Source organism: Muscardinus avellanarius, assembly GCF_963383645.1.
Source record: "Muscardinus avellanarius genome assembly, chromosome: 1".
NCBI classification, from domain to species: domain Eukaryota; kingdom Metazoa; phylum Chordata; class Mammalia; order Rodentia; family Gliridae; genus Muscardinus; species Muscardinus avellanarius.
In genome coordinates, this window is record NC_137786.1 from 117,351,088 (window position 1) to 117,364,357 (window position 13,270).

Genomic DNA, 13,270 nt, shown 5'->3' on the forward strand with positions numbered 1-13,270 from the left:
CGCTAAGGAGGACTGCTTTTTCTCTACATTGTTAAGAATCTTGGACATCACCTGTAAGGAGAGAGACTTTAGCGGAGACCAAAGAGAAAGGCGGTGCTGAAAGCAGTCTCCGCATTGGCAGTGTCGAATTGTATTCAGGAGAAACAGAATTCGGAGCCTACCAACCTTATTTATTTATTTATTTTTGGAGAAATTACACCAAAGGTTGAATGCTACCATCACGCATGCTTAGGAAGATTGGACAACACTCAGAGTGAAAAGAAAAGAGAGCTTGGGAAAGATTGGAAATGGTGGAGGCAGTGGCAATGGCAGTGGCCAGTACTCAGGGGAGGCAGAGATCTGATACATTACACCCGGAACTTTTGAAGTAATGACCCCAGAGGCAGAATGCTACCTACCACCACGCACCCTCGAGAACGTGGGACAAATAGTTGGGCGAAGAGGGTGCTCGGATTAGAGCCTGCCAAGAGGTGAGGCCGGCGACGGACACAGCAAAGCTGGGATCGGAGCCTGCCGTGAGGCAAGGCCGGTGCTGGGGCCTCCAAGACCGGGATCAGAGCCTGCCGAGGTGTTAGGCTGGTGCCGGGGCCAATGGCCGGCACCGGAGCCTTCTGTGAGGCAAGGCCTTATTGAGGCCTCCGAGGCTGGGATCAGAGCCTGCCGAAGGGTTAGGCCGGTGCTGGGGCCAGCGAGGCCAGGATCAAAACCTGCCGCGAGACAAGGCCGGTGCTGGAGCCTCCAGGCCAGGATCAGAGCCTACTGAGGGGTTAGGCCAGTGCCGGGGCCACTGGCCGGCATTGGAGCCTTCTATGAGGCAAGGCTGCTATTGAGGCCTCTGAGGCCGGGATCGGAGCCTGCCGAGGGGTTAGGCTGGTGCCAGGGCCAGCGAGGCCGGGATCGGAGCCTACCATGAGGAAGGCCGGTGCTGGGACCTCCGAGGCCGGGATTGGAACCTGCCAAGGGGTTAGGCCGGTGCAAAGGCCGGCATCGGAGCCTTCCGTGTGGAAAGCCGTTATTGAGGCCTCCGAGGCCGGGATCGGAGCCTGCTGAGGGGTTAGGCTGGTGCTGGGGCCAGCTTGGCCGGGATCGAAGCCTGCCGTTAGGCAAGGATGGTGCTGGGGCCTCCGAGGCCTGGATCGGAGCCTGCCGAGGGGTTAGGCCGGTGCTGGGGCCAACGGCCGGCATCGGAGCCTTCCGTGAGGCAAGGCCGTTATTGAGGCCTCCGAGGCCGGGATTGGAGCCTGCCGAGGGGTTAGGCCGGTGCTAGGGCCAGCGAGGCCGGGATCGGAGCCTGCCACAAGGCAAGGCTGGTTCTGGGGCCTCCGAGGCCGGGATCAGAGCCTGCTGAGGGGTTCGGCCGGTGCTGGGGCCACTGGCCAGCATCGGAGCCTTCCATGAGGCAAAGCCGCTATTGAGGCCTCTGAGCCCAGGATCGGAGCCTGCCGAGAGGTTAGGCCGGTGCTGGGGCCAGCGAGGCCGGGATAGGAGCCTGCTGAGGGGTTAGGCCGGTGCTGGGGCCACTGGCCAGCATCGGAGCCTTCCGTGAGGCAAAGCCGCTATTGAGGCCTCTGAGCCCAGGATCGGAGCCTGCCGAGAGGTTAGGCCGGTGCTGGGGCCAGCGAGGCCGGGATAGGAGCCTGCTGAGGGGTTAGGCTGGTGCTGGGGCCAGCGAGGCTGGGATCGGAGACTGCCGTGAGGCAAGGCCAATGCTGGGGCCTCCAAGACCGGGATCAGAGCCTGCCAAGGAGTTAGGCCGGTGCTGGGGCCAGCGAGGCCGGGATCGGATCCTGCCGCAAGGAAGGCCGATGCTGGGGCCTCCGAGGCCGGGATCAGAGCCTGCTGAGGTGTTAGGCCGGTGCTGGGGCCACTGGCCGTCATCGGAGCCTTCCATGAGGCAAGGCCGCTACTGAGGCCTCCAAGGCCTGGAATCGGAGCCTGCCGAGGGGTTAGGCCGATGCCGGGGCCATCGGCTAACATCAGAGCCTGCCGTTAGAAAAGGCCGGTGCTGGGGCCTCCGAGGCCAGGATCGGAACCAGCTGAGGGGTTAGGCCAGTGTCGGGGCCAGCGAGGCCAGAACTGGGGCCTCCCATGAGGCAAGGCCGCTGCTTGAGCCAGCGAGGTCTCATCAGTCCACCGGGTAGCCAGGCCACAACTGGGGCCATCAAGATTGGGATCGGTATTTGCAACGCGGCATGCACAGAGAAATATCGCAGAAAATTAAAACCAGATGCTTCCCCTAATCAGCAATAACTAGGAGGAAAGGAGCAACAGAAAGTGGTCGAGCTATAGAAAGGGCCCTATAGTGAAGCAATTAAGGTGACCAATCAGAGGGTATGAAATAGGGGAGGATGGAGCCTCTTTAAAAAGCAGGAGGTACATAAACATATGTATCAAAGTTAATCACCAAACAAGCATGGGATCGAGGGAGGGGGAGGGAATGGGATGGGGGCTGGATGAGGGCTAATTGGATGATGTGTGCTTGTATATCCTCTCAAGTCTTATATTCCAATGTGATGTATGATTAAAATGCACCAATAAAAATAAATTTAAAAAAAACTGATTATAATCTGCTTTGCTTTTTATTTTTTTTTTCAGTACTGGAGATAGAACCCAGGGATATTCTACCTCCAAGCAACAGGCTGTTTTTTATTCTTTATTTTGAAACAGGGTCTGAGTTGCAGAGGGCCTGAATAAGTAGCTGAGGCTGTCCGCAAAATCCCAATCCTCCCAAATGCTGCAATTTTAAGTGTGCGTCACCACGCCCAGCTTTTCTATACTTAAATAAGTGAAAGTAGTTAGTAAAGATAAGTTAGTCTTTGGGGTATAATACACATTTCCTAAAGTGCAAAGCATGAGAATTCCTTACACTGATTTCAACAACTCAGAAGGCTATTAAGAAAATACACTAACTTTAATACTTGAAGCTTACTTAATTTTTTAAATTAAGATAAAGTTAAAATATGGGATAAAGGAGAATGGAGACTGGAGACTGGCAGAAGTCACATCTGGGTCAGACTGTGCTGGAGAACTGGTGGCTGCTGGCACTGCATCTTCCAGACACCTCCAGGAAAAAACTGTTGATTGTTGTGAGGCTGACAACTAGAGATCAGTGAAAGCAGCTGGCATTTTGTCCCACACTCCACAGAGACCCAGCAGAACAGACCAGATAGACACAGCGGCGGTAGCTGAATCCATCTCTTCCAGCAATGATCCTGAGCAGCACCCATCAACAATAAACCATTAACAAACTGTTAGATAACAAACCATTCCAGCACAAGAAACTAGGAGAACCCAGCTACAGAGACTTACTTGGCAAGAAAACAGACTTGCAGGGGGACGGGGGGGATGAGACCTTGGGGGCCTACTGTCAGACAAAGCAGAAACGTAAATTAGTAGATATCCCCAAGAGATAGATGTTCACAGAACCTTTGTAGGATCTCTAGGGATTACTGTGGGACACCAACTAGTGGTGCCAAGGAAAAATAGCTCAGCCTACTGAGTTGCAGGCTCTGTAAGCGATGAACTTGCACTTGGCCATGTTTGGTTATCACAAAGCTCCAGCACCAGAGGCCAGCAAGGGCACCCAGTAATTCAGCCACCCAAGACAGGGGCGGTATCCCTGGAACTAAGAAACTGAGCCACCCAAGCCCCCGGCTTGGAACCATGTATTCTCTTCCTGCCAGATCTTGGTCCTTGGGCAGAGAAGAAAGAGCAGGAGTGCCACATTGACCAGACTGCTCCAGGAAACCAGGGGCCTAGCAGGACACCACTTGATAGCAGCCAAAAGCTAGGAATTCAATACTTTCTCTACCAGCAGAGTCTGAAACTGGCATGCATGTAAGGTAGGGACTTTGACTGTAAGTACCTCACATGACAATAGCAAGCAGATCTGGAGTGGTGTCCTAATGGCCATCAAAACTCAGCAAGCTGGACCATAAGTTTGGAACATAGTAATCACTGGCTCTGCTGAGCCTAAGCCCACTGGTCACAGAGGCTGGAAGTCAGCACTCTGCAGTATCATGAACTCACAATAAACAGAGCAGGAATAATTTCTGGTGTGCATTAAGTCCCAACCAGCAGACTGCAGGCCCTGAACTAACATCATAGTCTTTGGTCCTGCAGAGTTTGGTCCAGGAAAGCACAGTGACCTTCAGCCAATCAGACTCCTGCTTATCTGCACTGAGAACTATATCTAGTTAAAGAGGCTCTGGGGGACAAACTCAAAAGTTTGAGAATTTAAGTCAGATTGGTAGGGGTGAATATATACCCCCAGCATAGGTCTTATTTTTAAGGGATAGCAAATAAACACAGGACTCACAAAGAAGAAGATGCCATGACAACAGAAACACAAAACCAAGGCCTCACAGAAAGTATACAGGAAATGAAAGAGAAAATTGAGGCTTTAAGAAAGAATCAGAAAAAGGCTTTGAATGAAATAAAGCATCAATAAATGAAGACAGCAATAGCAAACAACTCTGGAAGGCTAGACCACATGGAAAACAGAGTATCACTCTTGGAAGAAAGTTCATTTAAAACTGAAAGCACAATCAACAGTATACAGAAGACATTACAACAACACAACCTAAACATCCAACAATTATGGACCAATACAAAATGTCCTAACTTACAGATAAAAGTCACTTGAAGAAACAGAAGCACAAACTAAGGATATCCATAATATCTTAGAAGAAATAATTTCAGAGAATTTTCCAAACATAGAAAAAGGCATGGACATCAAAGTACAGAACATCGTTAAAACAAGATCAAAGAAGGACCTCCCCACACCACATAATAATCAAAATGACTAAAACTGAGGCCAAGGAAAGAATCTTAAAAGCAGTGAGAACAGCCAGGAATGGTGGCGCAGGCTTCTAATCCCAGCATTAGGCTGAGACAGGAGGATTTAAATTCACAGCCAACCTCAGCTACTTAGTGAGGTCCTTTGTAACTCACTAAGACCCTGTTTCAAAATAAAGAATAAAAAATAGGGCTGGGAGTGTAGCTCAGAGGTAGAATGCCCCTGGATTTCATCCCCATTAGCACCAAAAAAAAAAGGCAGTGAGAACAAAAGAACAAGTGACAAAACAATAAAAATCATTTCAGACTTCACAACCCAAGTCATGAATGCCAGAAGGGACAGGGATAAAGTACCACAGACCATAAAAAAAAAAAAAAAAAAAAAAAAACTTCCAACCAAGACTGCTATACCCAGCAAAGACTTCAAAATTTATGAAAAAAAATATTCCAAGATAAGCAGAAACTTTAAAAATTCATGACTACCAAGCCAGCACTAGAGAAAATACTTAAAGAAATAAATCATAAAGAAGAAACAGATTCCAGAATCAGAGAAGAAGCAAATTCCATCAGGTGGGCACCTAAGCAAAGGAGAAATGATACAACAAATAGAATATAAAACAAAAAATGACAGAAAATAAAAATCATATTTCAATAACAACACTGAATGTCAAAGGGCTTAACTCCCCAATCAAAACACATAGACATAGACTGAGCCAGGCATGGTGGCACACACTTGTAATCCTAGCATTTGGGAGGCTGAGACAGGAGGATAGCAGTTTGCAGACAGCCTCAGCTACCTAGTGAGACCCTCTGCAACTCAGTGACACAACATTTCAAAATAAAGAATAAAAAATAGGGCTGGGGGTGTAGCTCAAAGGTAAAATGCCCCTGAGTTCCAACCCCAGTACCACACATACAAAAAAGACAAAAACTGGCAATGTGGATTAAAAACCATAATCTAGCAGGGCATGGTGACACATGCTTATAATCCCAGTACTTGGGAGGCTGGGATAGTAGGATCGCAGGTTCGTGGCCACCCTCAGCTACTTAGTGAGGCCCTCTACAAGTTAGTGAGACCCTGTTTCAAAATAAAGAATAAAAAATAGGGCTGGAGGTAGCTTGGAGGTAGAATATCACTGGGCTCAATCCCCAATACCACAAACAAAACAAAAAAAAAACATAATTCAACTATATGCTGCTTGCAAGAAATTGACCTTACATCCAAAAATATCCATAGGCTAAAGGTGAAAGAAGCCGGGCGTGGTGGCGCACACTTGTAATCCCCACGCTTTGGAGGCAGAGACAGGAGGATCGTGCAGGTTCAAAGTCAGCCACGCTGGCTTAAGAGACCCTGTTTCCAAATAAAATATAAACTAGGTCTGGGAGTGTACCCTGGAGGTAGAAGGGTTCCATCCCCACTACCACCAAAAAATAAATAAAAATAAAAATTAGGTGAAAGGATGGGAAAAGATATACTATGCAAAAGGAGACCAAAAATGAGGGTAGCAACACTGATATCTAATAAAACAGACTTTAAGTTAAAACATGAGCACTTTTTATTATTAAAAAGAATAATGTAAACATTTACGTCCCAAATGTGGGTACACTCACATTAGTAAAACAGGACATCAGGTCTCAAATAGACCCAAATACAATAATACTGGGAGACTTTAACACACCACTCATGCCACTAAATCGATCTTTAAGACAAAAGATGAGTAAACACTTTTAAGATCTAAAGAATAGTATAAACCAAATGGACCCAATAGACATACACAGAATATTTCAACAAGCAATACATTCTTCTCAGCTGCCCATAGAACTTTCTCCAAAACAGACCATTTCCTGGGCCAGAAAGCAAGCACCAGCAAATTCAAATGATATAATTCCTTGCATCTTTTCAGATCACAATGGAATGAAAGTAAAAATCAACAAAAGACCAAAAGAAATTACATAAATACCTGGAGATTGAATGACAACACTCTTGAATGAGGAACAGATGAGACCAGAAATAAGGGGAGAAATAAAAAAATTCCTGGAATTAAATGAAAATACACATGACATACCAAAGTCTATGGGACACTTTGAAGGCAGTAATAGCACTGAGCACCCACATAAGAAAAACATGTCTCCAAATAAACAGCCTAAGGTCACACCTCAGAACCTAGAAAAACAGAAATAGTCTAATCCCAAAGCCAGCAAAAGGCAGTAAATAATTAAAATCAGAGCAGAAATAAATGAATAAAAAACAAAGAATCAACAAATCAAAAAGCTAGTTCTTTGAAAAGATTAACAAGAATAGGTAAACCCCTAGCCTAACCAAAAGAAAGAAAATCAACCCAAATTATTAAAACCAGAAATGAAAAAGGAAAAGGAAAAAAAGGAATGAAAAAGGAGACATCACCACAGACAGTGGAGAAATTCAGAGAATCATCAGAAATTTTGAAAGTCTATATTACACTTACAATAAAGCTGGAAGAAATCTACAGATTTCTAAATACATGCAACCTACCTAAAGTAAACCAAGAGGACATAGAAAACCTCATTTGATCTATAGCAAGCAAAGAAATAGAAACAGCAATAAAAATTCTGCCATCAAAGAAAAGCCCAGGTCTAGACAGGTTTCCAGCTGACTTCTACAAAACTTTTAGAGAAGAACTAAACCCAACTTCACAAGTTATTCCATGAAACAGAAAGAGATGGAATTCTTCCAAACTCCTTCTATGAAGCCAGTATCACATTAATACCAAAACCAAAGATATCTCAAGAAAAGAAAATTGCAGGCCAATATTACTGATGAACATAGATGCAAAAATTCTAAACAAAATACAAGACATGCACATTCAAAACCACATCAAGAAAATTGTACCATGACCAAGTTGGTTTCATCCCAGGAAAGCAACGCTGGTTCAACATACGCAAATCAATACTTGTTATTCACCATATAAATAGAACTGAAAACTAAAACCACATGATCATATCAATAGATGCTGAAAAAGCATTTGATAAAATTCAATATTGCAGAAAATTGGAATAAAAGGAAAGTATCTCAACATCTTTAAGGCAATATACAATAAACCCAAAGCCAACATCATATTGAATGAAGAAAGACTGCAGGAATTCCCTTTAAAATCAGGAACAAGTCAAAGATGCCCGCTATCACCACTCCTTTTCTTTTTTTTCATTTTTTGCAGATCTGAGGATGGAACCCAGGGGCATTCAACCTCCAAGCTATACCCCCAGCCCTCTTTTTTACTCTTTATTTGGGAGCAGGGTCTCACTAAGTTATGGAGGGCATTACTAAATAGCTGAGGCTGTCTACAAACCGTGATCCTCCGGTCTCAGCCTCCCAAATGCTGGGATTACCAGCATGCGCCACCACACCTGGCTTACCACTCCTTTTCTCTCTTATTTCTCTTGCCAGAGAAATAAGACAAGAAAAGGATATTAAAGAAAATCAGCCAGGTATGTTGGTGCATGCCTGTAATCTCAGTACTTGGGAGGCTGAGACAGGAGGATAACAGGTTCACAGCCAGCCTCAGCTACTTAGGCCTTCCACAACTTAGTGAGACCCTGTTTCAAAAATAAATAGAAAATAGGGCTGAGAGTGTAGCTCAGAGGTAGAATATCCCTGGGTTCAATCCCCGGTACCACAAAAAAAAAAAAAAAAGGAATTCAAATATTAAAGTTATCTTTGTTTGCAGGTGACATGATCCTATATATCTAGAAGACCCAAAAAGCTCAACCAAAAGACAACTAGAGCTGATTTACCAATTCAGCAAAGTAGTGGGATACAAAATAAACCTAAAGAAATCAGTAGCTTTTCTATTTGCCAACCACAAATCCACAGAGAAAGAATTGCAGAAAACAATTTCATTCACAATAACCTCAAAATCAATAAGATACCTAGGAATAAACCTAAACAAAGGGTTACCCTTTTGACTACTACAATGAAAATTATAAAACATTAAAGAAATTAAAGATGACCTTGAAAGATGGGAAGCTCTCCCCTGCTCTTGAATAGTCAGAATATATAGCATCAAAATGGACATTATACCAAAAGTAATATACAAAATCAATGCAATCCCTATCAAAATACTAATGTCATCCTTCATAGACCTAGAAAATCAGTCATAAATTTCATATGGAGAAACAAAAGACCCAGAATAGCCAAAGCAATTTTCAACAATAAGAACCATGCAGGAGGCATCACAATTCCTGACTTCAAATTATATTACAGAGCTATAGAAATTAAAACAGCATGGTATTGGCACAAAAACCAAGACCAATGGAACAGAAGATAGAGAAACAAATCTACACACTTATAGTCGACTGATTTTCAGCAAATGGGCCAAATACATACCCTGAAGAAAAGACAGCCTTTCCAACAAATGGTGCTGGAAAAACAGGCTATCCATTTGTAGAAAAATGGAACTAAATCCTTACATCTCACCCTGCAAAGGAATCAACTGGAGATGGATCAAAGACCTGAACATTAGACCAGAAGCTATTAGAGGAGGGCATAGGTTCAACAATCTAACATATAGGCACAGGTAGAAGGTTCCTCAACAAGAACCCCCAAAGCTCAGGAAATTAAAACAAGAATTAATAAGTGTGATGGTATCAAACTAAAAAGTTTCTGCACATCAAAGGAAATCAAGAGTATTTAAAGAAAGCCTAGCTGGGCATGGTAATCCCAGTACTTGGGAGGCTGAAACAGGAGTATCCAGGTTTGTGGCCAACCTCAGCTACTTAATGAAACCCTCCACAATTTAGTGAGACCCTGTTTCAAAATAAAGAATAAAAAAAAAATTAGGGCTGGGGGTGTGGTTCAGAGATAGAATGTCACTGGGTTCAATCCCAAACACCACAAAAAAGAAACTGGGAATAAATCCACCATATGATCTGGCTATACCACTACTTTACTAGGTATCTTTCCAAAGGGGTTGAAATCAGAGAACTACAGTAATATATGTATACCCATGTTCACAACAGCATAATTCACATAGCCAAATTATGGAATCAACCTAAGTGTCCATCAACAGATGCGTGGATTACAAAATTATGGGAAAAAAACACACAATGGAATTCTACTCAGCAATAAAGAACAAAATTACATAATTTGCAAGAGGGAAGTACCTGGAGAACACTATGTTAAGTGAGATTAGCCAATCACAGAGAGTGAAGGGTCATATGATTTCTCTAATATGTGCAAGGTAGGGAGTAACTGGGATACAAGAAACACTCCAGATAATGGAGGAGAAACCTCAGTGGAGCCAGGGAGATTTAAGGGTAAGGGAGGAGGAAGACTGAGGTTCATTAAAGGAAATACTACCATCGACTATGTGTATACATGTGGACTATACTAATGTCAATCTGGGTACTCAGTATTGGGAGGGAGGGAGATGGGGAGGTGGAGGAGGCACCAAGTGTTATGTGCATGGATGTCATTGTCAATATAATTTACATTATGAGTGAGACTATAATGCACAAATAAAAGCACAAAAAAGAGGGAAAATATGGAATAAAATTAACAAAAGTCTTTAATCTGATACTATTGTTCCAAAAAATGCAGTAAAGGTGCACTATAAAAGATGGAGGGGGCAGAGTGGGGGATGAGGGTTGTAGCTTAGTAGCACCTATCTCTATATTTGATGCCCAGTTTAAAAAAGAGACTGGAAGTTAAACCACCACTGAGAAAATCAGGTGCACGTAGTATTTCCTTCCCACATCCAACTTCACTTTTAGTCATGGATGCCAGGTAGGAAGAACACATGAGAAATTCTTGAGATTGCTGCACCATCTAGCAGGAAGCCAGAAAGAGCCAGGAGGAGTGCGTGTGCCCTGTGAGATGCTGCCAACACCACACCCTGTGCAGCCCTCATCCATTCACTCTCTGATTCAGCCACAAGGGAAATGCCTGGCTGCAAAAAAGTCTAGCATTATTGATTTTAAGGGTAATTCTGCTATAAAGCCAAGTTTGGAAACCACCACACAGCACTGAAATTAGATATCCCTGAATTGAACATCAACTAACACACTTACTAATTATGTGGCTCTGACTTGATTTTCTAAGTGTCAATTATCTTCTATAAAATAAGGGTACTTCATAGCAAACAGGACACAGTAAATATTAAAGGAATAACATACATAATACCTAGCCAAAGTTCCGTAACAAAATAAAATCTTGAAAAAATGCTAACAGTGGTCATCCATTAAGGAAAAAAGGAAGAAAGGAGTGGGAATATGAAAAGACAAAAGCAGAGGAGGGAAAAAGAGAAAGAGGCAGTCTAGCAGCTGTACACAAGGCTACGTACACTCCAAGGATCATTATTTGTTATCTAAGGCTCAACTTCATACGAGAAGTCAACAACTTAATCATTCATTTTAAAGTAATTATGTGCCAGGCATGGTGGAGCACACTTGTAATCCCAGCATTCAGAGACTGGAGGATCACAGTTTGTGGACAGCCTCAGCTACTTGGCAAGGCCCTTCACAACTCAGTGAGACACTGTTTCAAAAACTAAAAAGAAAGCCGGGAGTAGTGTAATCCCCACATGCTTGTAATCCCCACACTTGGGAGGTTGAGACAGGAGGATCCATCAGAACAGAAAATTACTAAAAAGTTATACTTCTACCAAGCATGCTTGTCATAGTATTTGCTCAAAAATAATAAGTGAGCAAGAAGGTAGCATGTGTGTTGAGAGAAGTGGCTTTAGAGTCAGAGACAAAAAATGGAATCCCAACCAATTCTAACACGCCCAAGCCTACAATGCTAAATGTAAAAACAATACCAGTAATACTCATCTTCTAAAACTGTAAAAAATATTAAATGTTTATTAATTTTAAAGACCTTAGCACAGAGGCTGAGACTTAGGAAAATCATAAACAATGACAAATATACAAAAGTATGGTGCCAAGCATGGTGGTGCACGCTTGTAATCCCAGCACTTGGGAGGCTGAGACAGGAGGATCGCACAGGTTCAAAGCCAGCCTCGGCTACTTAGTGAGGCTCTCAGAAACTTAGTGAAACCCTGTTTCCAAATAAAATATAAAATAGGTCTGGGAGTATAGTCCAGAGGTAGAAAAGCCTCTGGGTTCCACCCCTAGTATCACCAAAAGATAAAAAAGTATGGTAAGCTTCTTCTAATACTGAACCCAATATTAACAGAAAGTGAACTGCTTACAAAATTAGCAATTTACCTTCACTGGCCCCATCTTCTGGACATAAAATACTGCTATTACAAAAACTGTCTATTCTATAGCCATGTCCATTATCTCTCTGTGATTTAGGTGTTTTATCTTCATCTGACAGATCACTTCCACTGGAACTCCATGTTATTTCTGTAAGCTCACTGGTATTCTTAAATATGGCAGTTTCTGTTAAAGAAAAAGAAAACACATAATCAACTGATATGGCTATTTATCACAATGAGATTTTATGCATGTTACTTTGTCAAAGTCACAAGCATACAAAACTCTGATAAAAGTGAAAACAATGTCTAACATCAAATTTTATTGCCATCTGGGCAAGGTGGTACTCCACTTATACTTTGGGAGACTGAAATGGAAGGATCACAGGTTTGTGACCAGAGCCTCAGCCACATAGCAAGACCCTGATTCCAAACAAAAAATTAGTAAATAAAAAGGGAGGGGATTATATCTGACAAAGATTGCCCCTGGTTTTAATCCTAAATCAGTCAGTCAGTCAGTCAGTCAGTCAGTCTGTCTGTCTGTCTGTCTCTCTCTCTCTCTCTCTCTCTCTCTCACACACACACACACACACACACACACACACACACACACTTAATTTTGGCCTGAGATGAGAGGATCACAGGTTAGCAGCCAGCCAGCCTTGGCAAGATCCCATTTCAAACAAAAAATTAGTGCATAAGAAGGGCTGGGGTAGCCGAGCGTGGTGGTACACACTTGTAATCCCAGCATTTGGAAGGCTGGGATCACTGTTCATGGAGGGCCTCAACTCCTTAGTGAGGTCCTTTGCAACTCAGTGAGACCCTGTTTCAAAATAAAGAATAATAAATAGGGCTGGGGGTGTAACTAGAAGGTAGAACACCGCTGGGTTCCATCCCGAGTACTGAAAAAAAAAAAAAAAAGGGTGGGAGTATATCTGACAGAGAATGTCCCTGTCCCTGGTTTCAATCCTCGGTCGAACACACACACACACACACACACCACCACCACCACCACCACCACCACCACCACCACCACCACCACCACCACACCACACCCTTTGCTATGCTATAAAATAAAAGTATTTCCCCCAATTTTCTGAATTTAACATTATGTATATAATTAGTAATTCTAGCCACATAGTTTTTATTTAAGTGAATTTATCAACCTTTACTCTTATGGCCACTAGATTATAACCATTAGTTATAAAGGGCTTCCCAACTGCATGCTTCCTCTGTGGACCCAGCAGCTACACTTGAGACTCACACTCAGGCAATCAGCT

The 13,270-nt window shown here is 43.3% G+C and overlaps 1 protein-coding gene across 1 annotated transcript in view; it reads right to left on the reverse strand.

The window, feature by feature from the left end:
* The window catches only part of SPIDR (scaffold protein involved in DNA repair), a gene marked incomplete at both ends in the record, with an annotated part of 357,325 nt that overhangs the window by 331,145 nt on the left and 12,910 nt on the right, over positions 1-13,270 (reverse strand). Inside the window, one exon of the mRNA XM_080715140.1 lies at positions 12,076-12,177. Within this exon, the coding sequence (XP_080571266.1) occupies positions 12,076-12,177 (102 nt within the window). The remainder of the gene's footprint in view (positions 1-12,075; positions 12,178-13,270) is intronic.